We start from the raw sequence: 27,069 nt of genomic DNA, 5'->3' as shown, positions 1-27,069 counted from the left end.
TAAAGTTTTACCTATAGTAAGAATTTCTATGTCCTCGTGCTTCTTTCCGGCAAGAAGGCGCGCGTGGGACAGACATTGACACTTCCAAAGCATTTTGTCCCCTCAATGTTAAATTTGGTGTCTCACTCAAAACCAGCAGGCTTCTCATGGAAAAGGCAAAGGAGATAAAGATTGACATCATTGGCCTCAGCTTCCATGCGGGCAGTGGATGTCCTGCCCCTGAGACCTTCTTGCAGGCACTGACAGATGCCAGTTGTGTCTTTGCCAAGGGCACAAAAGTTGTTGTCAGCATGTATCTGGTTGATATTGGTGGTGGCTCTCCTGTATCAGAAGATACAACATGTAATTTCATGCTCTACGAAATTTTGAGAACATGGGTGCATACACCATTGCTCCTGCTTCTACTTTCAATGGACTCCAGAGGACAAACATCTATTCTTTACTCTCACCACCAATGTGGTTACTCATGCAGGAGATACAGAGCCATGGCTTCCCTCCAGAGGTAGATGAGCAGGATGTTGGCATTCTTCCCATTTCTTGCCTCCAGGAGAGCAGGAAGGACCCTCACCCTACAGCCTGTGCCTCTGCTACTCTCAATGTGTAAATGCCATTCTTGTAGCTCTTTCCTGCCTGTTTAGTTTGAATTCAGGCATTTGGGGGGATCATTTGACTAATTTACTGCTGGTTTGGAATCTCTTTGTAAGAGTAGGGTTGGCACCAATGCTGTATGGAAAGCTAGGAGATGGGGGTCACACTTAAATGTTTAAAGTTTCCATAGGAACACAGTGTTTTATATGGACTTTTATTTACTTTTCAGACATATGATTGAGTGCCCCCCAGCTGCTGAGCAAGCATTTGTAGCTTGTTCATTGGCAGAATGTACCAAAAGCTTATGTTGTGACCTGTTGTTGTAAAAATATATATAAAAAAAAAAAGTATAAGGTTGTCTTTTATCCTGCTTGATCTGGGACCGTGGTGCCCCAAGAAATCTGCTAGATATCCTGGGAGAAACACATCCCAACTCTGTGGTGGCCCAGACCAGCCGCCCCACATTCTATTACACTTAAATCTACACCTGAAAGACCACACAACACAATAACCTTTGACCCAATTGGTATGTTATAATTGCCCACCTAAACATACAAAGCCCAGTACCATCCATCCCATAAGAACATTAATAACAACCTGTAAACACGCAGAGCAGAATCTTGAAGTCACCTGCCATGGCTTCTCTCCCTCCCTCTCCTTTCTCCTCTCTCTCTCCTTCCCATCCCAGTCTCCACCTCTTCCTTCAAACTTCTCTCCTGCCTATCCTTCCATCTCATCCAATGACAGGCCTCCTTCTATCCTGTCCCTGCCTCTCACCTGTATTTTACAAATCAATGGAGATAAGGTTCTGGTGAAGTCACCTGAATCCGGAGATCCTGACTGTCACTGAAGAAGTGGAATTAGCATCAAAATGAAGATAGCTCCAGGGCAAAACCACAACAGAGACTCATTTTGAAAATAAAGTATCTTGGAAAAAAACTGAGAGTTAACAATGCATTATTTAGTCTGCCCCTGGGTTTTGTTTGTTTGTTTGTTTTTTACTTTCACTTTTTATTTAATGGGCATCTCTTTTAATGCCACAATTGACTCTTTCTAGAACAACTTGTCCCCTGGGATTATATGGTATATGGTAACAGGTTTTATATTCTTATAGGCTAGGAATTGTTGCACTTTATTGGATAATATCTTGTAGTGGCTATTCCTGATTGTTAACTTGATTATATCTGGAATGAACTAAAATCCAGCACTGGAAGGCTCACCTTTGATCCTGATATTGAGGCTGGGGGATACAAGTTTCTGGCCTGGATCTTGGTATGGAGATCTGCAGGCAAACTGGCTATGAATCCCAGGAACTTAAGGCAAAGAGATCTCTGAATCAAAGGTCGACTGGGACAAGGCAAGTCCCAGAGGCATGGGAGGTGGTACACACCTTTAATCTGGAACACACCTCCTGCTGGAGACCTACATAAGGACACTGGAAGAAGCAAAGAGTCTGTCTCTTGTTGCCTGTCTGCCTCCTGGGAGGAAGCCATTGCTAGATCCTTGGACTTCCATTCACAGCTGCTGCTGCTGATCGTTGTTGGTGAGTTGGACTACAGACTGTAAGTCATCAAACAATTCTCTTACTGTGTAGAGACTACCAATAAGTTCTGTGACTCTAGAGAAACCTCACTAAGACAATATGTGAGAGCATTTTCACTTTTAATTTGTGCAGGCTTCTCCATAATTGCAGAACATTGAGATCTGCAGGGGCTAGGAACTAGGATAGAGGAAGGGGGCGAGATCACCATGGCAGGGAAGAAGAGCAGACACATACAGTCCTGCCTCGGTCTACTTGCCTAGTCATTGTTTGTTGGCTCTTTGTTGATCAATCAAAAAATCTGGGGATGAGGATCTTTAGCATTTGGACACTCAGAATCCCAGTTTTGGAGGCAGGATTTATTTAAAGCATTAGCATCAATCCCCCAAAACTTAGGACATTGTATTATTTGTCTTGTTAAGGGATGGAAGTTTTGTTCTTTAAACCTTTCCCATAAACATGTCTCTCAAGAAAATTAGAGGATTCTAAACCTGTTTCCTATTAGTAATTTGTCCATTTCATCATTTCCTTGAGCCAATGAACCAGGCACCCTGTATAAGTAAACCAAGTATGGGACTCCTGGGAGTTGTAGTATCAATTCAAGTTAAGGCTAGAATCATGGCACTGACCAAAGGGTTCTTACAGATGGATTTCTACACGATGCTGGGCGTCGAAGAGAAGGCAACAGACAAAGAGGTGAAGAAGGCCTATAGACAAAAAGCACTCTCCTGCCACCCAGACAAAAATCTAGATAACCCCAGAGCAGCTGAACTCTTCTACCAGCTATCCCAGGCCTTGGAGGTACTGACTGATGCTGCAGCCAGGGCTGATTATGAGAAGGAGAGGAAAGCCAGGAAGCGGGCCGCAGAGAGGACCCAGAGACTTGAGGAGAACAGGAAGAAACTGAAGCTTGACCTGGAGGCCAGGGAGCAGCAGGCCCAGGCCCAGGGTAATGAGGAAGAGGAGGAGAGCAGGAGCACCACCACACTAGAGCAGGAGATTGCTTGATTACGAGAAAAGGGTTCCCGTCAGTTGGAAGAGCAGCAAAGGCTGATCCAGGAGCAGACCCTCCAGGACCGAGAACAGAGGCTGAGAGGAAGAACAGAAAATAGAGAAGGCAAAAGAACCCCCAAAGTAAAGCTTAAGTGGACATGCAAGAAGGAGGACGAGTCCCAAGGGGGCTACTCCAGAGATGTCCTCCTGAAGCTTTTACATAATTATGGGGAGGTTCTCAACTTGGTACTTTCCAGAAAGAAGCCAGGCAATGCCATCGTGGAGTTTGCAACTGTCAGAGCTGCGGAGTTGGCCGTCAGAAATGAAGTGGGCCTAGCTGACAACCCTTTGAAGGTTTCCTGGTTGGAGGGACAGCCCCAGGGCACGGTGGACACCAGCCCCCCAGGACTGTCGAAGGCCTCAGTGTCCTCAGAACGGGACTATGAGGGTCTGGTCATGATGCGCATGCGCCAGGCCGCTGTGCTACAGCACCTGATAGCCCAGATGCAGCAGGAAGATGAGGGGCGGCCCACGTAGCCCTGACTTCAGCCTTCCCATTCCACACCCTTTTCTGAGTCATCACCAATAAACTCTTTATAAAACAAACAAACAAAAAGAAAACCAAATATGTATAATATGTAATGGATAATATCTAATTTTCAAGGCCTGTTGCATTTGAATAAATAAAGTTAATTCAGATTTATCAGTTACAAATTCGGCAGTCTCTATAGGCATTCAATGAATCAGTAATTACGTTAAGAGGTTCGGGATATTCTAATACCATAAGTATAGCATACAATTCTGACTTCTGAATTGATGTGGACTTTTGACCACCATGCTTATTTTATCTGACTTACAACCTGCCATCCCCAACTTGTTTACATCAGTATAAAAAGTTGGCACCGAATGTGAGGTCTCACTCTGCTCTTGACCCTCCGCAAGCAGGGTACAGCGGAAGCCTCTGAAAATGTATCCAACATGGCGTCGGAGCAGAAGACTAAGTTATCCACAAACCTGATGCGCATGAAGTTCATGCAGAGGGGCCTGGACTCGGAAAACCAGAAACAGCTAGAAGAGGAGGAACAGAAGATGATCAGGGATGAGCACTGGTACCTGGATTCGCCGGGGTTGAAGGAGGAGAGCTTCATCATAGAAGAGCAGAGCTTCTCCCTGTGTGAAGATCTTCTCTACAGAAGGATGCCATTCAGAGGCTTTAATCCTGAAGTTGAGAAGTTAATGCTTCGGATGAATTCCAAGAACAGAGCGGCGGCAGCAGAAGTGGAGGAGACCATAGAGGGTCATGTGTCGGGGGAAGAAATGGCAAGAAGATATGAGACTTTGGTGGGAACAATTGGGAAAATGTTTGCCAAGAAAAGGGACTGAGCCAATTGAGAAGATGATGAAAATGGAAATTTAAAAGCCATTAAAATTAAGATGTTCTTAAGGCCCCAAGACTAAAATGGACGCCTATGATGCAGTGGATGCTGTGAGAACAGCATGGTCTGAACTCACCCTCCTGTCCTCTGTACTGATTAAAAGACTGTTCTTTCTTTCTTTCTTCCTTCCTTTCTTTCTTTCTTCCTTCCTTCCTTTCTTTCTTTCTTTTCTTTCTTTCTTTCTTTCTTTCTTTCTTTCTTTCTTTCTTTTCTTTCTTTCTTTCTTTCTTATAGATGAGTACACTATCATTGTCGTCAGACACGCCAGAAGAGGGCTTCAGATCCCATTACAGATGGGTATGAGCCACCATGTGGTTGCTGGGATTTGAACTCAGGACCTCTGGAAGAGCAGTCAGTGCTCTTAATCTCTGAGCCATCTCTCTAGCCCTAGGACTGTCCCTTCTAAGGGATGCCTAGGTTTGGAAATGTGCTGTTCTTGAGACAGATGGTTGATGGATGTTACACATACTTTTGACGGCATTCGGGGCTTCACATATGTGGGTACACGCCGCTCCCTAGACTTTTGGCCTGATTCTGTGTGAATATACACACAGACAGGGCACACACCTACACCTGCTCTCAGTTACTCTCCAGGAATGAGGATTGTAAACTAATTATTGCCTTGGTTTTACTGCCCTTACGTTTATATTTTACTTTTTGAATCATGTCAAGCCAATTCATTTGCTTTGGATTTCAATATTTGAGAACTTTTCAGAAGTGATTGACCAGGAACAGACATGGCTCTCCAGCCCAGAGTATTCTCATGCTCTTTATTTTAAACAGTCATCTGGATCATTTTTCTAATGTTCTGTAATAAATGTGCTTCATATAAAAAAGTTGATACCTCTGGAATTGGTAGTCCTCCCTAACATATAATTATGGTAATGATACAAAACAATGGATTCTTTAAAATGCTTCAAAATCTGGCATTTCTATCAGTTGCCAGGTCAGCTCACTGTCAGGAATAGCATCAGTAGCAGGCACGTGCTGCAGAGACGCTAGGAAGGGTGCATGCGTTTCTGCAGGCCTGAGACAATCTTGTGGGAGTGCACTCACTCACACATCACCCTTTGTGCCTGTGCTGCCTCCTGCTCTTCCCAGCCCCTTGTCTCCCTGAGGCATTGGGCACCTGGTAGTGAAAGCACAGGGAGCAGGGCAGGGGAGCTCCTTCCCTTCCAGTCTGTTTCTTTCCCCTTTTCATCATGGGGTACATCCCCAGTCTCATTCACCAAGCCTGAACCTTGTTCTTTGGGTGCCACCTGTAGGCATAAATGTTTTGAAACCTCCTCTTAAGCGCTCCTCTAGCCCACCACAGAGCAGGGGTAGTGGAAGAGAAAAGTTATTAGGATGTGGGGAAGTGGACCTGCTCAGCAGTCTTTCTCTGGTTTGAGCTCCATCTCCTTGGGCAGCTGTTCGGTCCCAGAGCAAACACCAAACAGGACTCAGCAGCTGCAGACCAGTCCTCCAGGCAGGCAGAAAACAGGCTCGAACTAGTAGGCACAGTACACTCCTGTCAGCAAGTAGACACCAGGCAGCTGTACTTCAATCCTGAAGAAACCACCAGGCTGGCCACCGACCTGAGGTCAGGGCACAGAGGTGACAAACTGCTGCGGGAACCTCACAAGCAGTTCTTGGGAGAGCTTCTCTCCATGGCAGCTTTATCACAGGTTGAGCTCAACCACGCTATGTAATGTGGAGAAATACATGCAGTATCTTTACTGAGGATTGGAGAGGTGGAGCAAACCAATGCTCAGGGCTCATCTCCCAGTCTGAGGGGTCAGATTTATACTCCTTCATCAAGTGTCCTCTCACTGTCTTCTACAGCCAAACATTCTTTCACCAGTGTCTGCATCAGGACAACTTTGACATGTTTGCTTTAGCAAGACATCCCTCACAGGTGTGCCGCAGAAATCATTTGGCAAAATTAACTTCCCAAATAACTAGAGGTTTCCATTTCATATCCCCCTTTCCCTTGAAGAATTGTCCTTTTCCAATCATTAGCAATCTAAAGAATGAAAATTATTGTAAAAACATCACATTTTCAATAAATGTCATAGGTAGGCTTTAGTCAAACAATTAACAAAACATTTCTATATGCAATATTCAAAACAATATAAATTTGAGTGTATGTTAGAATTATTGTATATTGAAAGAAATTTAAATCAATATTCAGTGATTAAACACAAATGTTACATTCCTCTCAGTAGAAAATTACTGAACAAAAATTCCTGAAATTTCTAGCATACGGTAATTCCAAAAAAAGACTTTAGATGTCTGTCAATCTCTGATCATAATCAGTAACAGCCTTCCAGCCTAGATAACAATTATACCACATCTAATGATCCAACCTGTCCACCCCACCTTGAGGGACTAGGGCAACAAACTTCATAAAACTGCTGCCTGTTGAATTGGGGTGAACAATTCCTGCATGGGTCCCAAAGTGGGCAAGGGTTAGTTTGAGAAAAGGTAGCTGTAGCATTTGTTGCCCAATCTGTTCTTCTGGTTTCTGTCCTAGCCCTTTTGAGGTTTCTTTGTATGCACAGTTAGGAGAAATCAGTAACTGAGACAGTCTGTGAATCACCTGGGCTTTTTACTTTGTGAAGACCCTGTCTCAGGTGAAAACAGGTTTTCTCTACTCAGAGAAAATGTTTATAAGGTTCTGTTGGTAGCCATGTTTTTCCTTCTCTGTAGATACATAAGCATAGCCACATACCCTTAATATTATTGCAGGTTTCCATACTAACATTGTTTCATTTTCGCCAACATTAACACCGCTGAGGGTCAGAACCTGCAGACATCACCAAGAGCCACCCTAGCCAGAAGCTTGGTGCCACCTTGAATCAGCTTCTGCAAATGGCCAGATGATCCTCAGGGTTTGGTGTTGTCCTCAACACTGGTCTGACCAGCTGAGGCCCAGTGTTTTTTCTGTAGGCATATCAAGGACCATGAGCAGGTTTACTAAGGAAAAGCTCAATTGTTATATCCTCAATGAAGGCTTTACTGCCAAGGACATTCTACACCAATTGAGAGGAGGAGGAGGGGGGGGAGGAGGAGGAGGAGCAGGAGCAGGAGGAGCAGGAGGAGCAGGAGGAAAAGAAGAAGAATTAGAAGAGTTAGAAGAATTAGAAGAGTTAGAAGAAGAGTTAGAAGAGTTAGAAGAAGAAGAAGAAGACGTAGAAGAAGAAGAAGACATAGAAGAAGACAATGAGGAAGATGATGATGAAGAAGAAGAAGACAATGTAGAAGAAGAAGAGGAGGAGGAGGAGGAGGAAGAGGAGGAGCAAGAGGAGGAGGAGGAGGAAGAAGAAGAAGAAGAGGAAGAAGAAGTTTCTTCCCCTGACAATAAAGATGCTTTCTATATTGCAGAACTCAAAGACATTCTAAAGCAGCATCTGACATGACTAAAAGCTCTTACCCTGTTACTCCCTCACAGACAGGTAGAATGACAGCTGAACTCTAGCTGGAAATTCTACAGGATTTGACTGTGCAAGCAAGACTGAAATACAATTGGTGTACAGGATTGGGGTGGCTCCAGAGCATTACCTATGCAAATCCTTGTAAACAAGTGTCTCAAATCAAGTATGCCACCAGTAATGGAGTCCACATTAGGACTTTTGACAGTGAAATTGAATTGATGCAAGTCAACAGAGCACAGACAAAGGCAAAGTTGGTTTTGCAGTTGGACATTGACACTTCCAAAGCATTTTGTCCCCTCAATGTTAAATTTGGTGTCTCACTCAAAACCAGCAGGCTTCTCATGGAAAAGGCAAAGCAGATAAAGAGTGACATCATTGGCATCAGCTTCCATGCGGGAAGTGGATGTACTGCCCCTGAGACCTTCTTGCAGGCACTGACAGATGCCAGTTGTGTCGTTCCCATGGGCACAAAAGTTGTTGTCAGCATGTATCTGCTTGATATTGGTGGTGGCTCTCCTGTATCAGAAGATACAACATGTAATTTTAAGCACTACAAAATTTTGAGAACATGGGTGCATCCACCATTGCTCCTGCTTCTACTTTCAATGGACTCCAGAGGACAAACATCTATTCTTTATTCTCACCGCCAATGTGGTTACTCATGCAGGAGATACAGAGCCATGGCTTCCCTCCAGAGGTGGATGAGCAGGATGTTGGCTCTTTTCCCATTTCTTGCCTCCAGGAGAGCAGGAAGGACCCTCACCCTACAGCCTGTGCCTCTGCTACTCTCAATGTGTAGATGCCATCCTTGTAGCTCTTTCCTGCCTGTTTATTTTGAATTCAGGCATTTGGGGGATCATTTAACTGATTTACTGCTGGTTTGGAATCTCTTTGTGTTGGCGCCTGCACCGACAGTGTTTGAATATCGGGCGTAGGTCTGTGGGATTGAAATAAATCAAGTACACAGGTCATCCGTTTTCAGCGAGTGCCTCCAAGGCTTTACTGAGATCTCCTTATATACCCAAGGCAAAAGCCTTGGAAAACAACAAGGTAGGTGAAAACCCCCAACCAGGAAAACAGGAAAAGTCTATGTGGTGAAAGTTCCGGCCCAATCAGGGGCATAAACAACTTCTTAACAACAACAAGCAGGAAGGCTCAGTGGGGAGGAAGGGTGCCATGGAGAATCCCAGCCCCAAATCAGGGGCTAAGAGCAGCTCCCAGAGCAGCTCCCAAGGGTGTAAACAATTTCTTGCTATGGCAGGCTAAAAGGCTCAGCGAGGGGGGAGGGAAACACCAAGGTAGGGCCCAACATCTTTGTAAGAGTAGAGTTGGCACCAATGCAGTATGGAAAGCTAGGAAATGGGGTCACACTTAAATGTTTAAAGTTTCCATAGGAACACAGTGTTTTTTTTTTTTTTTTATTATTATTATTAACTTGAGTATTTCTTATATACATTTCGAGTGTTATTCCCTTTCCCAGTTTCCGGGCAAACATCCCCCTCCCCCCTCCCCTTTCTTATCGGTGTTCCCCTCCCCACCCTCCCCCCATTGTCCCCCTCCCCCCAACAGTCTAGTTCACTGGGGGTTCAGTCTTAGCAGGACCCAGGGCTTCCCCTTCCACTGGTGCTCTTACTAGGATATTCATTGCTACCTATGAGGTCAGAGTCCAGGGTCAGTACATGTATAGTCTTTAGGTAGTGGCTTAGTCCCTGGAAGCTCTGGTTGCTTGGCATTGTTGTACATATGGGGTCTCGAGCCCCTTCAAGCTCTTCCAGTTCTTTCTCTGATTCCTTCAACAGGGGTCCTATTCTCAGTTCAGTGGTTTGCTGCTGGTATTCGCCTCTGTATTTGCTGTATTCTGGCTGTGTCTCTCAGGAGCGATCTACATCCGGCTCCTGTCGGTCTGCACTTCTTTGCTTCATCAATCTTGTCTAATGGAACACAGTGTTTTATATGGACTTTTATTTACTTTTCAGACATGATACGATTGAGTGACCCCCAGCTGCTGAGCAAGCATTTGTAGCTTGTACATTGGCAGAATGCACCAAAAGCTTATGTTGTGACCTGTTGTTGTAAAAATATAAAAAATTTTTAAAAAAGTATAAGGTTGTCTTTTATCCTGCTAGATCCGGCACCGTGGTGCCTCAAGAAATCTGCTAGATATCTTGGGAGAAACACATCCCAACTCTGTGGTGGCCCAGACCAGCCGCCCCACATTCTATTACACTTAAATCTACACCTGAAAGACCACACAACACAATAACCTTTGACACAATTGGTATGTTATCATTGTCCATCGAAACCTACAAAGCCCAGTACCATCCATCCCATAAGAACATTAATAACAACCTGTAAACACACAGAGCAGAATCTTGAAGTCACCTGCCATGGCTTCTCTCCCTCTCTCTCCTTGCTCCTCTCTCTCCTTTCCATCCCAGTCTCCACCTCTTCCTTCAAACTTTTCTCCCGCCTCTCCTTCCATCTCACCCAATGACAGGCCTCCTTCTATCCTGTCCCTGACTCTCACCTGTATTTTACAAATTCAATGGAGATAAGGTTCTGGTGAAGTCACCTGAATCCTGAGTTCTTGACTGTCCTTGAAGAAGTGGAATTAGCATCAAAATAAAGGTAACTCCAGGGCAAACCACAACAGAGATAATTTTGAAAATAAAGAATCTTGGAAAAAACCCCTGAGAGTTAACAATGCATTATTTATTCTGTCCTTGGGTTGGTTTTTTTTTTTTATGTGTTTGTTTGTTTGTCCATTTTTACTTTCTTTTTTTATTTAATGGGCATCTCTTTTGATGGTACAATTGACTCTTTCTAGAATACCTTGTCCCATGGGATTATATGGTATATTGTAACAGGTTTTATATTCTTATATGCTAGGAATTGTTGCACCTTATTGGATAAGATCTTGTAGTGGCTATTCCTGATTGTTAACTTGATTATATCTGGAATGAACTAAAATCCAGCACTGGAAGGCTCACCTTTGATCCTGATCTTGAGGCTGGGAGATACAAGTTTCTGGCCTGGATCTTGGTATGGAGATCTGCAGGCAAAGTGGCTATGAATCCCAGGAACTTAAGGCAAAGAGATCTCTGAATCAAAGGTCAACTGGGACAAAGCAAGTCCCAGAGCCATGGGAGGTGGTACACACCTTTAATCTGGGACGGACCTTTAATCCAGTACACACCTTTAATCTGGGACACACCTCCTGCTGGAGACCTACATAAGGACACTGGAAGGAGCAAAGAGTCTGTCTCTTGTCGCCTGCCTGCCTCCTGGGAGGAAGCCATTGCTAGATCCTTGGACTTCCATTCACAGCTGCTGCTGCTGATCGTTGTTGGTGAGTTGGACTACAGACTGTAAGTCATCAAACAATTCTCTTACTGTGTAGAGACTACCAATAAGTTCTGTGACTCTAGAGAAACCTCATTAAGTCAATATGTGAGAGCATCTTCACTTTTAATTTGTGCAAGCATCTCCGTAATTGCAGAACATTGATATCTACAGGGGCTAGGAACTAGGATAGAGGAAGGGGGCAAGATCACCATGGCAGGGAAGAAGAGCAGACACATACAGGCCTGCCTCGGTCTACTTGCCTAGTCATTGGTTGTTGGGTCTTGGTTGATCAATCAAAAACCATCTGGGGATGAAGATCTTTAGCATTTGGACACTCTGATTCCCATTTTTGGAGGCAGGATTCATTTAAAGCATTAGCATCAATCCCCCAAAACTTAGGACATTGTATTATTTGTCTTGTTAAGGGATGGAAGTTTTGTTCTTTAAACCTTTCCCATAAACATGTCTGTCAAGAAAATTAGAGGATTCTAAACCTGTTTTCTATTAGTAATTTGTCCATTTCATCATTTCCGTGAGCCAATGAACCAGGCACCCTGTATAAGTAAACCAAGTATGGGACTCCTGGGAGTTGTAGTATCAATTCAAGTTTAGGCTAGAATTCTCCAAAGAGTTCTTACAGATGGATCTCTACACGCTGCTGGGCTTTAGAATGTCTTTGAGATCTGCAATACAGAAAGCATCTTTATTGTCTGGGGAAGAAACAATTTTCTTCTTCTTCTTCTTCTTCTTCTTCTTCTTCTTCTTCTTCTTCTTCTTCTTCTTCTTCTTCTTCTTCTTCTTCTTCTTCTTCTTCTTCTTCCTGCTCCTTCTCCTCCTCCACCTCCTTCTTCTTTCTTCTTCTTGGTGTAGAATATCCTTGGCAGTAAAGCCTTCATTTAGGATATAGCAATCAAGCTTTTCCCTAGTAAAGCTGCTCACAGTTCTTGATATGCCTACAGAGAAAAAGCACTGGGCCACAGCTGGTCAGACCAGTGGTGAGGACATCACCAAACTCTGAGGATCATCTGGCCATTTGCAGAAGCTGATTCAAGGTGGCACCCAGCTTCTGGCTAGGCTGGCTGTTGGTGATGTCTGCAGGTTCTGACTCTCAGTGTTCTTAATGTTGGTGAAAATGAAACGACTTTAGTATGGAAACCTGCAATAATATTAAGGGGATGTGGCTATGCTTATGTATCTACAGAGAAGGAAAAACAAGGCTACCAACAGAACCTTATAAACATTTTCTCTGAGTACGGAAAACCTGCAGACATCACCAACAGCCACCCTAGCCCATTACCAAGCAGCTGGTCTTTAGTAACAGTTATTCCACTTGTTAATCACAAGGGCTGGTTCTGACTTCACTTCTGACGGCCAGCTCCGCAGCTCTGACAGTTGCATACCCCACTATGCGTTGCCTGCCTTCTTTCTGGAAAGTACCAATTAAGAACCTCCTTATACTTGTGTAAAAGCCTCAGGAGGACATCTCAGGAGTAAGCCCCCTTGGGACTCATCCTCCTTCTTGCATGTCCACTTAAGCTTTAGTTTGGGGGTTCCTTTGCCTTCTCTATTTTCTGTTCTTCCTCTCAGCCTCTGTTCTCGGTCCTGGAGGGTCTGCTCCTGGATCAGCCTTTGTTGCTCTTCCAACTGACGGGAACCCTCTGCTCGAAATTGAGCAATCTCCTGTTCTAGTGTGGTGGTGCTCCTGCTCTCCTCCTCTTCCTCAGTACCCTGGGCCTGGGCCTGCTGCTCCCTGGCCTCCTGGTCGAGCTTCAGTTTCTTCCTGTTCTCCTCAAGTCTCTGGGTCCTTTCTGTGGCCCGCTTCCTGGCTTTCCTTTCCTTGTCATAAGCAGCCCTGGCTGCAGCATCTGTCAGAACCTCCAAGGCCTGGGACAGCAGGTGGAAGAGTTCAGCTGCTCTGGGGTTATCTGGGTTTTTGTCTGGGTGGCAGGAGAGTGCTTTTTGTCTATAGGCCTTCTTCACCTCTGTGTTTGCCACATTCTCTTCGACACCCAGCAGTGTGTACAGATCCATCTGTAAGAGCTCTTTGGTCACCGTCATGATTCTACCCTAAACCTGCATTGATACAACTCCCAGGAGTCCTGTACATGATTTTCTTATACAGGGTACTTGGTTCATTGTCTCAAGGAAATCATAGTGGTTGGGTGTGTTCTATCCAGACATGGGCCAAGATTTGAAAAGCTAACATGAGTTCTGAATCACAGGATTGAACCAGGAACTCTCACATTGGTGCCACGACTCAGATGCACCTCGTGAGGAATTTGATATCCCCGAGCCCATGTGGCCTGGCACCCCTGCCCCACTGCCACCGAACTCTGGAGCAGAGGATAGGCCTTCCTCACCACATGTCTGTTGTCTGCAGTTAGGACCATCCTGGGCTACCCTGGGCTTGTGGCAGGGAGCCTTTGTAAAGATGGATGGAAGTGTGCATTCCCAGGACAAAGTCACATTGCCCTAGAATTGCAGTGCAAGCCTCTTGTGCGCACATGACCCGAGATTGCTACTGAGGGTCCTGATGTTGAGCACTTCCTTTACACCTGCTGCCACTTCTGTGTACATCACAGAGATTAAATCACCGCTGCTGTCTCACCAGCTAAGCCATCAGACCACCAACACCTTAGATCCTGATCTTGAGGCTGGGAGATATAGGTTTCTGGCCTGGATTTTGGTATGAAGATCTTGAGGCAAAGTGACTATGAATCCCAGGAGCTTAAGGCAAAGAGATCTGAGTTCAAGGTCACCTGGGACAAAGCAAGCCCCAGAGCCAGGTGTGGTGGTACACACCTTTAATCTGGGACATACCTTCTGCTGGAGACTTACATAAGGACATTTTCGGAAGGAAAGAGTCTGTCCTTTGTTGCCTGCCTGCCTCCTGGGAGGAAGCCAGTGCTAGATCCTAGATTCACAGCTGCTGCTGCTGATCATTGTTGGGGAGTTAGACTACAGACTGTAAGTCATTAACCAATTCTCTTAGTATGTAGAGACTACCAATAAGTTCTGTGACTCTAGAAAAACCTCACTAAGACAATATGTGAGAGCATTTTCACTTTTAATTTGTGCAGGCATCTCCATAATTGCAGAACTTTGAGATATGCAGGGGCTAGGAACTAGGACAGAAGAAGGGGGGGGAGATCACCATGGCAGGGAAGAAGAGCAGACACATATAGGCCTGCCTCAGTCTACCTGCCTAGTCATTGCCTGTTGGCTCTTTGTTGATCAATCAAAAACCTTTCAGGGTTGAGGATCTTTAGCATTTGGACACTCAGATTCCCAATTTGAGGAGCAGGATTGATTCATTTAAAGAACTAGCCCCAATCACCCAAAACGTAGGACATTGTATTATTTGTCCTGTTAAGTGTCACGCCCACCTCGGCCAGCAAGGAAGATGCAATACTGTCGGATTCTTCTCAACAGCCTTTATTTCAGGAACACCTCATTGTTGATACGGGGGACCCCGAGCAACAAAGGCACTCGCCTTATATACAAAACAGACTATGGCTGTATATTTGTCCTCTAGGGATTGGTGGAGCATGAAATACCTTATTAGCAGGAATATCACCCTGGCCTTGTAGATGCCGGAGGTATGCCCACACATGCACTGTACGGTTGTTTACCACAAACAACCACCGGATGTCAGCGCCATCTTTTTATCTATATGTGCCACTCCCTACAACTCCCCCTTTTTTGTTTTATAAAAAAAAATTAGATAGAAGTAGTGGTCTGAGAGAGATCAGACATGCCTCACAGAGTGCCCAGCTCGGCCATGGCGAGCCACTCTTGCAGTTAGGACTGCACCCCAGTGGCGGGAAATGAACTTATGCTGTAACACACCGTTCTGGTCTATACGTGTGTGTTTATTGGGGGAGAAACTGGGCAGAGGAGCATTTGACCAGCCTGTATGTTTAAACGGGGTGTAGCCACCTCTGTCTATGACTTGTCTAGATCAGGGTGTCACATCAATATTGCCATTGCTCCTGTCTTAGGTCGTACCTCTAGGAGACTTGGCCTTGCCCGTCATTGGGTTACCCTATTGCCACCAGGCCCCGTGTCTTAGGTTGGTCCAAGCCCGAGGAAAGTTGCCCGTCTCTGGATACAATGACTTCACATGATCATGACAAAAATGATCTAGGGCGAACTCTTAATTTTTAAAAGAGGGCAGCCATATGTTGGGAGACGCACCATTTTCAATGGTGACCATAGCCTGGTAAACAATCGCTTTGTGTCTAGCATGTTCTCGTTGTAAACGGCAGAAGAGCCATAGACATACTCCACATCCCGAGAGGACTATGGCCCCCCAGGCAAACATGCCAGCCCATTGCTTAAAAAAGGAAAAAGCATTAGTAATCCATGAGGTGAAATCTCCAAACGTGATGGGTTCCAATCTAGTGTTGTTAAGGACAGCAATTTGCATCAGCAATTGTCTCGATAGTTGCTCTGCTTTCATGGACCAGTTTCCTTTCAGGTAATTCGAGATTTCTTTGCCCTGTTGAGAATACTGAGAAAAATTAGCTTGCAAAGGAGTAATGCATAAACCTCTAAGGGAGGAAACACAGGACAGCTGTGTCATATGATATAATGCTTCAATTTATTCTTGGATTAAATCTATCCATTGATTAGCTAATAGAAAGCCAGATGCCAAGTGGGTAAGACTCTACGATAGGTAGAGTTATCTAGTGTGTGATTGCCTTGCTCCGGCCATGATGGAAAACTACAATTATGCATCATAATTAAAGTTGTGATGTTCAGATCAGTGGAATTATTGACTGATGTGTCTCTGCTGCCTGAAGAGGCTCCTTGGGTAACTTGTCTCAAAGCAGCCAGGATGGCCCCAGTGCCCATAGCACTACTGCTCATAGGATCTAACCAATTAGCCAATGTGGTCCTTCGCAGCCATATTGAAGGCTGGGAGGAATTTTTAAGAGTAAAACATAATGTACGCAACAAGGAAAGATTAGTGGCAGTATACCGTTGGGGCAATTCTCCATTTTGCACTATACAGGGAACATCACGCAAACAGGAGGTGGATAAAAAAGTTGGCAAAACAGTAGAATTGCTATGAACTGGCATAGGTACTGGCCAGGATCTGGCAATAGCCCACAGCGTGAGTGAATCAACCTGGATTACCATTCCCAGCAATAATAGAGTGCATAGTTCTATTGTCAGGAGGAGCAGGAGGCAGTTTGCGAGTCAAACGCTCAGGTACCCAGATTGGATTGTCTTGATTCTGTGGAAAAACACAACAGCTCCCCTAGATCTTGAAAGCACGGGATCTGGGCCACACAATTCACCAGTTAAGACATCTTTTCACTTTACTTCTGTATTAGTCATAGGTGTAGTAGCAGCATGGCGATCCGCAGCAGAGCGGCCATGTGCATCCAAAATTAAGAAATTTAGAGCTAGAGTCTGTTGCTGTAAAAATATATAAAATAGAAAAGAGTATTTGCTTTTACCCCGCTAGGTCCTCACTGTGGTGCCCCAAGATATCTGCTACATATCTTGGCGGAAACACAGCCTATCTGCCGCACATAAATATGTATATTTAGAGTTAAACAGCATGATAGGCTATGAGACTATAATATCTTCAACCCCGTAAGAAATCTGGGAATGACCAAATATCTATACACATAGGAAGCCTAACATGGCTTCCAGAACTGAGAGGTTGTAGAGACAAATCTCTGCTAGCACAGTCCCCTGTTAGCAACATGTGAGGGCAAGTCTTCAGCCTTCTGGCCCAAAATCAACTGACAGACTCTAGAAATGCAGATTTTGAAGGGCTGATCACCTTGTCTTGGCAGGGTTTATCAGTCAACTATTCTGTATAATTTGTCCTTTTCTGGACAGTATTAGTCTGTAGATGAAACAGGCAGTTTTGTGTAGTTGCTGCCTAGCCACAAAGTATTGACTCACCTGGAGGTAGAGATGTTCTCATTCTTCATTAAATCCACCAAAGGGGAACTGTTAGGAGCAGATATGTCTCAACAAAAGATAAATAACTTTAAATCTCAAATTTTGTGGATTTATGACGTTTTTGAAAACCATCTATCTATATAAGACAATCTGGACTGTTGTCTCCATATCCTAAATTTTAAATTGAAAGTACTCTCACAAACTCAGAGCTATGACTTTGTTATTTGAATCTTAACACACAGGTATAATCAACTCAGAAGTTTGTAATGACAATAGAAGGACTGGCTCTAAATCTGTCTCCCCTTCTCCTCTCTCTTAGTCTCCTCCTCTTCCTTCTCCTCCAATGACAGGCCTCCTTCTATCCTATACCTGCCTCCTCTGTGACATTATCCTACAAGAGCCTGAGTGTCTGCTGTGATCACGGTTCGTCGCCACCATGGGGAAGCGACAGCACCAGAAGGACAAGATGTACATCACCTGTGCCGAGTACATTCATTTCTATGGTGGCAGGAAGCCAGATATCACACAGACAAGTTTTCGCCGCTTACCTTTTGACCACTGCAGTCTCTCTCTCCAGCCTTTTGTCTACCCAGTCTGCACCCCGGAAGGTGTTGTCTTTGACTTGCTGAACATTGTCCCATGGCTTAAGAAGTATGGGACCAATCCGAGCACTGGAGAGAAACTTGATGGGAAGTCCCTGATTAAGCTGAACTTTGCGAAGAACAGTGAAGGGCAGTACCACTGTCCAGTGCTGTACTCCGTGTTCACTGACAACATCCACATTGTGGCCATCAGGACAACTGGCAATGTCTACACCTATGAGGCAGTGGAGCAGCTAAACATCAAGGCCAAGAACTTGAGGGACCTGTTAACTGATGAGCCCTTTTCCAGGCAAGACATCATCACCCTGCAGGACCCCACCAATTTGGACAAATTTAACGTTAGCAGCTTCTTCCATGTGAAGAATAACATGCGAACGATAGATCCAGATGAGGAAAAGGCCAAACAAGACCCATCTTATTATTTGAAAAATACAAATGCGGAGACCCGAGAGACGCTACAGGAGCTCTACAAAGAGTTCAAAGGAGATGAGATTTTAGCAGCTACCATGAAGCCACCTGAGAAGAAGAAGGTGGACCAACTAAATGCTGCCCACTACTCCACAGGGAAGGTCAGCGCGTCCTTCACCTCTACCGCCATGGTGCCTGAGACCACGCACGAAGCAGCTGTCATTGATGAAGATGTCCTGCGCTACCAGTTTGTGAAGAAGAAGGGCTATGTGAGGCTACATACCAACAAGGGCGACCTCAACCTAGAGCTGCACTGTGACCTGACACCAAGAACCTGTGAAAACTTCATCAAGCTCTGCAAGAAACAGTATTATGATGGTACCATCTTTCACAGGTCCATCAGGAACTTTGTGATCCAGGGTGGTGACCCTACAGGTACAGGCACGGGTGGAGAGTCATACTGGGGCAAGCCTTTCAAAGATGAGTTCCGTCCCAATCTTTCACACACAGGCCGTGGGGTGCTCAGCATGGCCAATTCGGGGCCCAACACCAACAAGTCTCAGTTCTTCATCACCTTCCGGTCCTGTGCTTACCTGGATAAGAAGCATACCATCTTTGGACGGGTTGTCGGGGGCTTTGACACGCTGACAGAGATGGAGAATGTGGAGAGTGACCCCAAAACTGACCGCCCTAAGGAAGAAGTGCACATCTGTACAACCACCGTGTTTGTGGATCCCTATGAGGAGGCCGATGCCCAGATTGCCCAGGAACGGAAGAAGACACAGCACCAAGTGGATCCAGAGGCCAAGGCCAAGAAGAAACAGCCCCAGCCTGGAAACCAGGGTCCCCCGACATACTGCCGGGGGGTGGGCAAGTATATCAACCCTGCAGCCACAAAACGAGCAGCAGAGGAAGAACCATCCACCAGCACAGCCATCCCCACAGTCAAGAAAAGGCCCAGTCGGGGCTTTGGGGACTTCAGCTCCTGGTAGCAGCAGGCTGGCCTCAGGGATCCTGGTAGGGGTGCAGGGCTGTTGGCCTCCAGGTCTGTCCCTGAGCCCTTTATCCTTGCCATCAGTTTGGGCTGTGAACCAATAAATCTGTTGCCTATGGTGAAAAAAAAAAAGAAATTAGAGTAAACAAAGCTAAAGAAAGTTGTTCTTTTTGTGTTCGGCCACTGGCAATTCCCTCTTTTTGTTTTTGTAAAAGCTCTTTTAAGGTACGATGGCTCTTTCCACAATTCCTTGACCCTGGGGATTTTACAGTAATCCTGTAGTATGACCAACCTGCATTGTTTGGCAAAATGCCTGAAAGGACTTTGCTGTGTAGGCAGGCCCGTGGTCTGTCTTGAGACTATCAGGTTTTCCCCAGGCTGCCCATGCCTCTAAGCAATGACTAATGGCATTACAAGCCTTTTCACCAGTCATCAGAGTGGCATGTATAATACTGGAACAGGTATCAACAGAAACATGAACATATTTTAAATTTCCAAATTGAGATATGTGTGTAACATCCATTTGCCAAATTTTTAGTGGAATCAGACCACGAGGGTTAATTCCCACCTGAGGAGGGTGGTGAAATTGAACACAATTCTGGCAACGTAACACCACATCACGAGCTGCAGCTCTAGAGATGTTAAATTTTTGTTGAAGAGTAAAAGCAGGAACATGAAACTTTTGATGAAATTCTCTAGCGAGATCAATTGGAGCAGCATGAAAAATAAACTCTCTACGAGTACTAGCATCCACCAGGGCGTTATTACTGGCCATGGGACCAGGCAAATTAGTATGGGCTCGAATATGTTGTATGAAAAATTTATTTTTTCTGGCCCAAATCAATTTTTGTAAATCTAAAAAAATTTGACATACAGTACTAGTCAACCTAATTGGCCATGCAATTTCAAGTGAGCGCACAGCATTAACTACATAAACAGAGTCAGAAATTAAATTAAAAGAATCATGAAATCTTTTAAAAACTTCCAATACAATTTTACATTCTGTAATTTGGCATGTGCCTGGACTGTATTGAATTAATACTGGTTCTTGAGAATCAACCATATAGGCACCTACACCTGTTTTGGAGCCATCTGTATAAATATCTAATGCTCCAGACAAAGGCTCTGAGGCAGTGACCTTAGGAAAGATCACTGGATATTCAGTAAAAAATTGTAACAAAGGATCCTTAGGATAATGATTGTCAAACTCTCCATCAAAACTACAGTGTAATATGGCCCAATCATCTATCAAGGCACACATGTACCATCTGAGCTATAGTATATGGTATAATAATTTTCTTGGGCAAAATACCAAAATGCTGAATGCAAGATTTAACACCTAACATAGCAAGCTGTGCAACAGCAGAAGGGTAATATTCCAGGGTCTTATTAGGAGAAATATGAGGATAAATCCAAAGAAGTGGTCCTTGTTGCCATAGCACTCCTGTAGGCTGACGAAAGGTTCTCAGTATACACAAAAAGAGATCCTCCTTTTCCTTGTACCTTCTTAGCATTGCCTTTTCCAGTCTTTCTTCTATTTTCCTCAAAGATAATCGTGCTTCCTTGGTCAAAGCACGGGGTGAAGCAAGCTGAGAATCCCCTTTCAGGATCTCATAGAGTGGTTGTAAATCTACATTGGGCATTTTAATATAGGGTCAAATCCAATTTATGCTTCCTAGTAATTTCTGAAAGTCATTTAATGTTTTTAAATGATCTTTTCCTAATTCAATTTTCTGAGGGGAAATACTATGAGGAGTAATCTTTGTTCCTAAATACTCTCCTTTTTTGCCCATTTGAACCTTTTCTGGTGCTATAAACAATTGTTTTCAAGCACCTCAATCACTTTCACATAGGCCGTTTCTAGGGTGCCACAATCTTTAGCGGAAAGCAAAATATCATTAGCCAGATTGGTGGGGCATTTTCCCTTTCAGGACCTCAGTAGCAGCCCTTTATCAAACTGTCTCAGGGGGCTAAAGGACCATAGAAAAGAAAACGTTAATCTTGACCTTGGCCACAACCTCCAGTTGGAGTAAGCTAAAGTGCTGGTGCCAAGACCTTTTCCTCTTATCATCTTAGAGTAAAGCCTGTCCTGTTGGCAAAACAAAGTTACTCACAGTCTGCTGCAGACTTTTCTTCTTCCTCCTCCTCCTCCTCGTCCTCCTCCTTTCTTCTTGGTGTAGAATGTCCTTGGCATTAAAGCCTTCATTGAGGATATAGCAATCAAGCTTTTTTTTTCCTTAGTAAAGCTGCTCATGGTTCTTGATATGCCTACAGAAAAAAAAGCACTGGGCCACAGCTGGTCAGAGCAGTGGTTATGATCAGAGACTGATGGACACCTGAAGTCTTTTTTTGGAATTAACCGTATACTAGAAATTTCAGCCAACTTTTGTTCCGTTATTTTCTACTGAGAGGAATGTAAGATTTGTTTAATCACTGAATATTGATATAAATCTAAGTTTTTGCTAGAATTATTGTACATTGATAGAAATTTAAATTGTTTTGAAGAACTGTGTATAGATAGAAAGGTTTTGTTAATTATTTGACTAAAGTCTACATATTGAAAATGTGATGGTTTTTACAATAATTTTCATTGTGTGTAGATTGCTAATGATAGGAAAAAGAACAATTCTTCAAGGGAAAGGGCGGTATGAAATGGAAACTTCTAGTTATTTGGGAAGTTAATTTTGCCAAATGATTTCTGCGGCACACCTGTGAAGGATGTCTTGCTAAAGCAAACATGTCAAAGTTGTCCTGATGCAGACACTGGTGAAAGAATGTTTGGCTGTAGAAGACAGTGAGAGGACTCTTGATGAAGGAGTGTAAATCTGACCCCTCAGGCTGGGATATGAGCCCTGAGCTGTGGTTTGCTTCACCTCACCATTCTTCACTAAAGATACTGCATGTATTTCTCCTCATTACATAGAGTGGTTGAGCTCACCATGGCACTGACTGCCTTCTTTCTGGAAAGTACCAAGTTGAGAACCTCTCCATACATATGTAAAAGCCTCAGGAGGATATCTCTGGAGTAGCCCCCTTGGGACTCATCCTCCTTCTTGCATGTCCACTTAAGCTTTACTTTGGGGGTTCCTTTGCCTTCTCTATTTTCTGTTCTTCCTCTCAGCCTCTGTTCTTGGTCCTGGAGGGTCTGCTCCTGGATCAGCCTTTGCTGCTCTTCCAACTGACGGGAACCCTCTTATCGTAATGGAGCAAACTCCTACTCTAGTGTGGTGGTGTTCCTGCTCTCCTCCTCTTCTTCAGTACCCTGGGCCTGGGCCTGCCACTCCCTGGCCTCCAGGTCGAGCTTCAGTTTCTTCCTGTTCTCGTCAAGTCTCTGGGTCCTCTCTGCGGCCTGCTTCCTGGATTTCCTCTCCTTGTCATAGGCAGCCCTGGCTGCAGCATCAGTCAGTACCTCCAAGGCCTGGGACAGCTGGTGGAAGAGTTCAGCTGCCCTGGGGTTATCTGGATTTTTGTCTGGGTGGCAGGAGAGTGCTTTTTGTATCTAGGCCTTCTTCACCTCCTTCACCTTCACCTCTTAGTTTTGGAGGCAGGATTCATTTAAAGCATTAGTATTAATTTGAGGATTCTAAACCTGTTTCCTATTAGTAATTTTTCAATTTCATCATTTCCTTGAGCCGATGAACCAGGCACCCTGAATAAGTAAATCAAGTATGGGACTCCTGTGAGTTGTAGTATCAATTCAAGTTTAGGCAAGAATTGAGAGACCACAGGAGTGGGGAAGACCCCCACTCAAATCTCAAGATGACGAAACCCCCCAAGAACTCAGGAGAAACCAGTCTTGATGTAATAAACAAGAGGTGTATTTGAGGAACCAGAGCTCTGGGGACGACACATATCTCACACAGGAGACAGAGGAGGTGACCCCAAGCCCAATTAGGGGAAGGTATTTATAGGGAAAATTACATAGGTAGTTGGCAACATTCACACAAAGCAATTTCATTGGTTTGTAACTTGGGCTCAGTTCAACTCTAGGCCACCCTGCTTCTAGGGCAAGGTGACCCTAACTCTCGCTTTTCTCAGGACTGTTGAGTCAGGCCTTATCGAGGTCAGATGGTTTGAGGTGGCTATAGCCAGGCTACATCCCCAAAACATGTTATGTTATTCTTTGCTGTGAGGTACACTTGTCCTCACAGCAGGGTCAGTGGGGGCTAGTTTAAAATCTTTATTCTTTCATTCCCTACTTCTGCTTGTGACTAGTTCTAACCTTAGAACTCAGGGCCACCTTCTTCAATTTTTCCCCTAAGTTCTTCTGAGGCTTGATATAGTTGGTGAAGCATTAAAATCTGCACTGCACTAACTCTTTCTCTAATAAAGGGTGTTAACTTATTTCTTTTGACATTTGGACCCTGTATTTTTAATAAGAGAATAACTGAGGGTCCTAGGAGCGTGGAAATTAGTCTCAGATCCCCATGCAGAACAGTACAAACTTTCTAAGCCCCCACAAGGCCGGATGGTAGCCTGGTCTCAGCCATCTTGGGGGCAAATGTAAAACCTTAGTCTTCCCAATTGGCACCTTGCTTCTGGACTTGCGCATCCAAACTTGCCCCCAGGTGAAATCTCTTTGGGGGCTTCTAAGGGCATACTCTGAGGATCTGTGTTAGGAATGTCCTAGGTGTCCAGAGCAGCTACCAACTTACAAAAGTCAGGGGGAGAGCAGGCCACCATGTGTATGGTGGGGCCACCTTGGAGATGGACCATATTACCTCCCCAGCCTGGGAGGAAACTTGCCAAGTCAGTTTCTGGGGGGATATGGGGATTATAAGCACTTACAACAGAGATGGAGCTCAAGAGGATTAGCAGTCTTTTCTAACTTCTGTTCATTTCTGAGAACATCTGGTGCTGTCTTCAAATGGGAGGCGTGGACCCATGCAGCAATCCCATCTACATTAACAGCAGTGGGAGTGGTTAACAGTACTAGATAGGGTCCTTTCCAGTGAGGTTCTAAATTCTCAGCCTGGTGTCGCTGGACCAGGACTGCGTCTCCCACTGGGAACTGGTAAGGCATCTCTGGACCTCCTGTCTTGTAGGTGTCCTTCACTTGGTTCCAAATTCCACCTTGGACTGTTTCTAAAGCCTTTAAATGAGCAAACAGGGTTTTAAGAAAGACCTCAGGGTAGGGGGCCCCGCCCAATTCAGTGAGGTGGAGGGGGAGCTCCCATACATAATCTCATAAGGTGTTAGGCCAAAAGGATCAGGAGTGTTCCATACACAGAACAAAGCAAAAGGAAGGACAGTCCAGTCTCCCCCGCCAGTCTCTAAGGCCAATTTTGTCAAGGCCCCTTTATAGTTCTATTTATCTTTTTTACCTGCCCTGAACTCTGTAGTCTCTTCAGGGGCGTGGGTAAGGCTGAATCCAGAAGGGGCATTTCTTGCTCTGAAGAGAGCAAGAGGGAAGGAGTGCCACACAGTCTGCGCCAGTCCTCGTGGTCAATTTGGTCAAGGTCTCTTTTAGAATTTTATTTATTCTACCTGTCCTGAACTTTGAGGTCTGTAGATGTAATATAATTTTTTAATCGACCTCTAAATACCTGGCTACATCCTGGCTTACCTTGACAACAAAAGCGGGGCCGTGATCTGACCAATTACCTTAGGCACTCCAAACAGGGGGAAGATTTCTTCCAGTATTTTCTTGATCACTACCAAGGCCATCTCTTGCTTGGTGGGGAAAGCTTCTACGTATTCCTAAAAAGGTATCGATAAACACTAGGAAACATTTGTAACCATATTTTCCTGGTTTTATCTCTGTGAAGTCAACTTCTCAGTAGGGTCCAGGCCGTTCCCCATGGAGCCTCCTGCCAGAGTCAACTTTCCTGAAAACAGTTAACTTTTGGCATGGTATACATCAGTGTACTATCTCTTCCAAGAGATACTTGAGACCTGTGACATAATATTTAGTTTTTGAAAATGTCTGGATGAGTTTGCTTACCCCTAAGTGAGTCCATTGATGCAATTGTTTTATCATGGCCTCTGCCTGTTTTTGTAGCAGGATTTTCTTTCCCGTTGAGATGTACCAGAGTCTCTTCCTCGGCCTGGCTGGGTCATGGCAGGCCCTTAACAGAGCCAGAAGCTCTTTTTTTCTTGCCCTCAGATGTCAGAAGGCCCCTCTGCTGATGGACTGTAGCAAAGGCATACCTGCTGTCCACAGAGATGTTAAGTCTCTTTCTCAGCTCAAGGGCTTTGGTGAGGGGAGTGAGCTCTATTCTCTGAGTAGAGGTGTCTTCTGGTAGGGCCTGAGCCCATATGACTCTGTTTCCATCTACCACTGCTGCCCCAGCCCATCTTTTTCCTTCTCTAAGAAGCCGCTCCCATCTATGAACCAGATGGCATCTACCCCCTCTGGTGGCTGGTCAGTCAGATCTTTATGCCACTGCTGTGCTTTAGTTAGCACCTGCTGACAGTCATGAAGCAGGTGTCTAGGTCAGGGTCTGGGAGCAGGATTGTAGGGTTCAGACTTGTAGGAGCAGTCTGGGATCAGAAGGAACAAGTGGGATATCCGGCCCATGCCAAGGTCAACTGTTCTTCGGGTAGTCCATGAGTATTATTTGTTGCCCATAGTCCCCTGTACTCAAGGTCTTTTGCTGGACACAAGCCCATTTGGGCATAGGAGCACAGAATGTCGGGCCCCCATAATCATTCACAAAACAACTGGGTGGGATTCCCTTCAATCTTTGAGCATAGCCAGCACTCTAGGACCGAGAGACTTGCCTTCCGGGCTGCTGGAGAGGACCCTCTGTTTTTTCCTGGGGCAGTCCCTGACCCATTGTCCTTTTTCTTTGCATTAGGCACACTGATCTTTAGCCAGGAATTCTCTTCTGTTGCCAGGTACTGTCTTCCTAGGTTCCCTAACTACTGTGGCCAGTATATGTTCCTCTCCTGTCTTTTATCTCTCTTTAGCTCTCTAACTTCCTCTTCTTTTTGTCTCTTTTCTTCCCTAGCTTCCTGCTCCTTTTACCTTCTTTCCTCTCTCTTCCTCAGTCTCTCTGTTATAGCTTCTGCATCTTCCTCTACAGCTACTAGATGCTGTCCACTTATGTGCACAGACCCTGAACCACACTTCAACCTTACTTTCTCTGCAACTTTCACTAACTCTCAGCAACTTAGCTTAACCCTTCAAATTTCTGTAACTTTTTCTTTGTATCTTTTTCTTACCTTAGCCAGATTGGTGGGGCATTTTCTAGTCCCTCGGAGACCCACCCTTGGAGCCTGGCAGTAGACCTGGAGCACTCCCTACCTTCAGGGGTATTGAAGTCAGTCAGGAGTGAGGGTCTTCCATCCATGTCTGGAACATTTATTTTCTGGCCTCTAGTAGGATTCTGTCTTTCCTCGGTGGTAAAGAAGACCTATAACAGTTACTAACAAGCATCTCATGTGGGATGGTGAGAAAACAAGAGGAGAATCTAGAGAATAGAGGTCCACTGAAGAGGACAAATAGCATTTAGTCACACAGCTAAACCAGGAGGCCTTTTGGGGACAAAAGGCCGTTGTAAAAATAAGCACAAGCTTCGTGTCTGTGAAGCAGAAAGGCGAGCAGAGAGGCAACTGATATGTTACCGACTATCTCTCTGGACTTAAGAGTTTTCCTCAAGGAGTCTCTCTTCAGTGTCAGCTTCGTGGCTTTACCTCTCAAGAGAACCAGCGTCCAAATGACACTAGGCTTCTAGTAAGAACTAATAACAAAAGGATGGAGAGATGGTTGGGACCTGGGTGTTAGATGCCAAGTGGCTGACATAAGAATTGTAACCGGTTCACCTGGGACTTTCAGGACCTCAGTAGCAGCCCTTTACCAAACTGTCACACTGGGTTA

At 44.8% G+C, this 27,069-nt stretch overlaps 2 protein-coding genes and 5 pseudogenes across 2 annotated transcripts; 4 read left to right on the top strand and 3 right to left on the bottom strand.

Moving 5' to 3' along the window:
- The first annotated feature begins 2,746 nt into the window (after nucleotides 1-2,746).
- Nucleotides 2,747-3,736, top strand: LOC134479290 (dnaJ homolog subfamily C member 17-like; annotated as a pseudogene).
- A 363-nt stretch (nucleotides 3,737-4,099) lies between these two features.
- Nucleotides 4,100-4,504, top strand: LOC134479289 (M-phase phosphoprotein 6-like). The gene has a single exon (XM_063262720.1). It carries the CDS (start codon nucleotides 4,100-4,102, stop codon nucleotides 4,502-4,504), a length of 405 nt encoding a protein of 134 aa, XP_063118790.1.
- Nucleotides 4,505-7,502: 2,998 nt separating this feature from the next.
- LOC134479154 (ornithine decarboxylase-like) lies at nucleotides 7,503-8,908 on the top strand (annotated as a pseudogene).
- On the bottom strand, nucleotides 12,674-13,403 carry Dnajc17-ps2 (DnaJ heat shock protein family (Hsp40) member C17, pseudogene 2; annotated as a pseudogene).
- Nucleotides 17,623-19,383, top strand: LOC134479414 (RING-type E3 ubiquitin-protein ligase PPIL2-like). Its single transcript, XM_063262774.1, has one exon. The coding sequence runs from the start codon at nucleotides 17,680-17,682 to the stop codon at nucleotides 19,243-19,245; it is 1,566 nt and encodes a 521-aa protein (XP_063118844.1). The 5' UTR covers nucleotides 17,623-17,679; the 3' UTR covers nucleotides 19,246-19,383.
- Ppil2-ps1 (peptidylprolyl isomerase like 2, pseudogene 1) lies at nucleotides 17,640-19,363 on the bottom strand (annotated as a pseudogene).
- Dnajc17-ps3 (DnaJ heat shock protein family (Hsp40) member C17, pseudogene 3) lies at nucleotides 22,175-22,767 on the bottom strand (annotated as a pseudogene).

Source organism: Rattus norvegicus, chromosome 6 (genome assembly GCF_036323735.1).
Source record: "Rattus norvegicus strain BN/NHsdMcwi chromosome 6, GRCr8, whole genome shotgun sequence".
Lineage (NCBI taxonomy): Eukaryota > Metazoa > Chordata > Mammalia > Rodentia > Muridae > Rattus > Rattus norvegicus.
The sequence above is the reverse complement of the archived record's forward strand: the minus strand, read 5'-3'. Positions and strand labels throughout refer to the sequence as shown.

Bases quoted from the DNA above. Each gene is read 5' to 3' on its own strand.
- LOC134479414 (XM_063262774.1), top strand. From the start codon at position 17,680: ATGGGGAAGCGACAGCACCAGAAGGACAAGATGTACATCACCTGTGCC.
- LOC134479289 (XM_063262720.1), top strand. From the start codon at position 4,100: ATGGCGTCGGAGCAGAAGACTAAGTTATCCACAAACCTGATGCGCATG.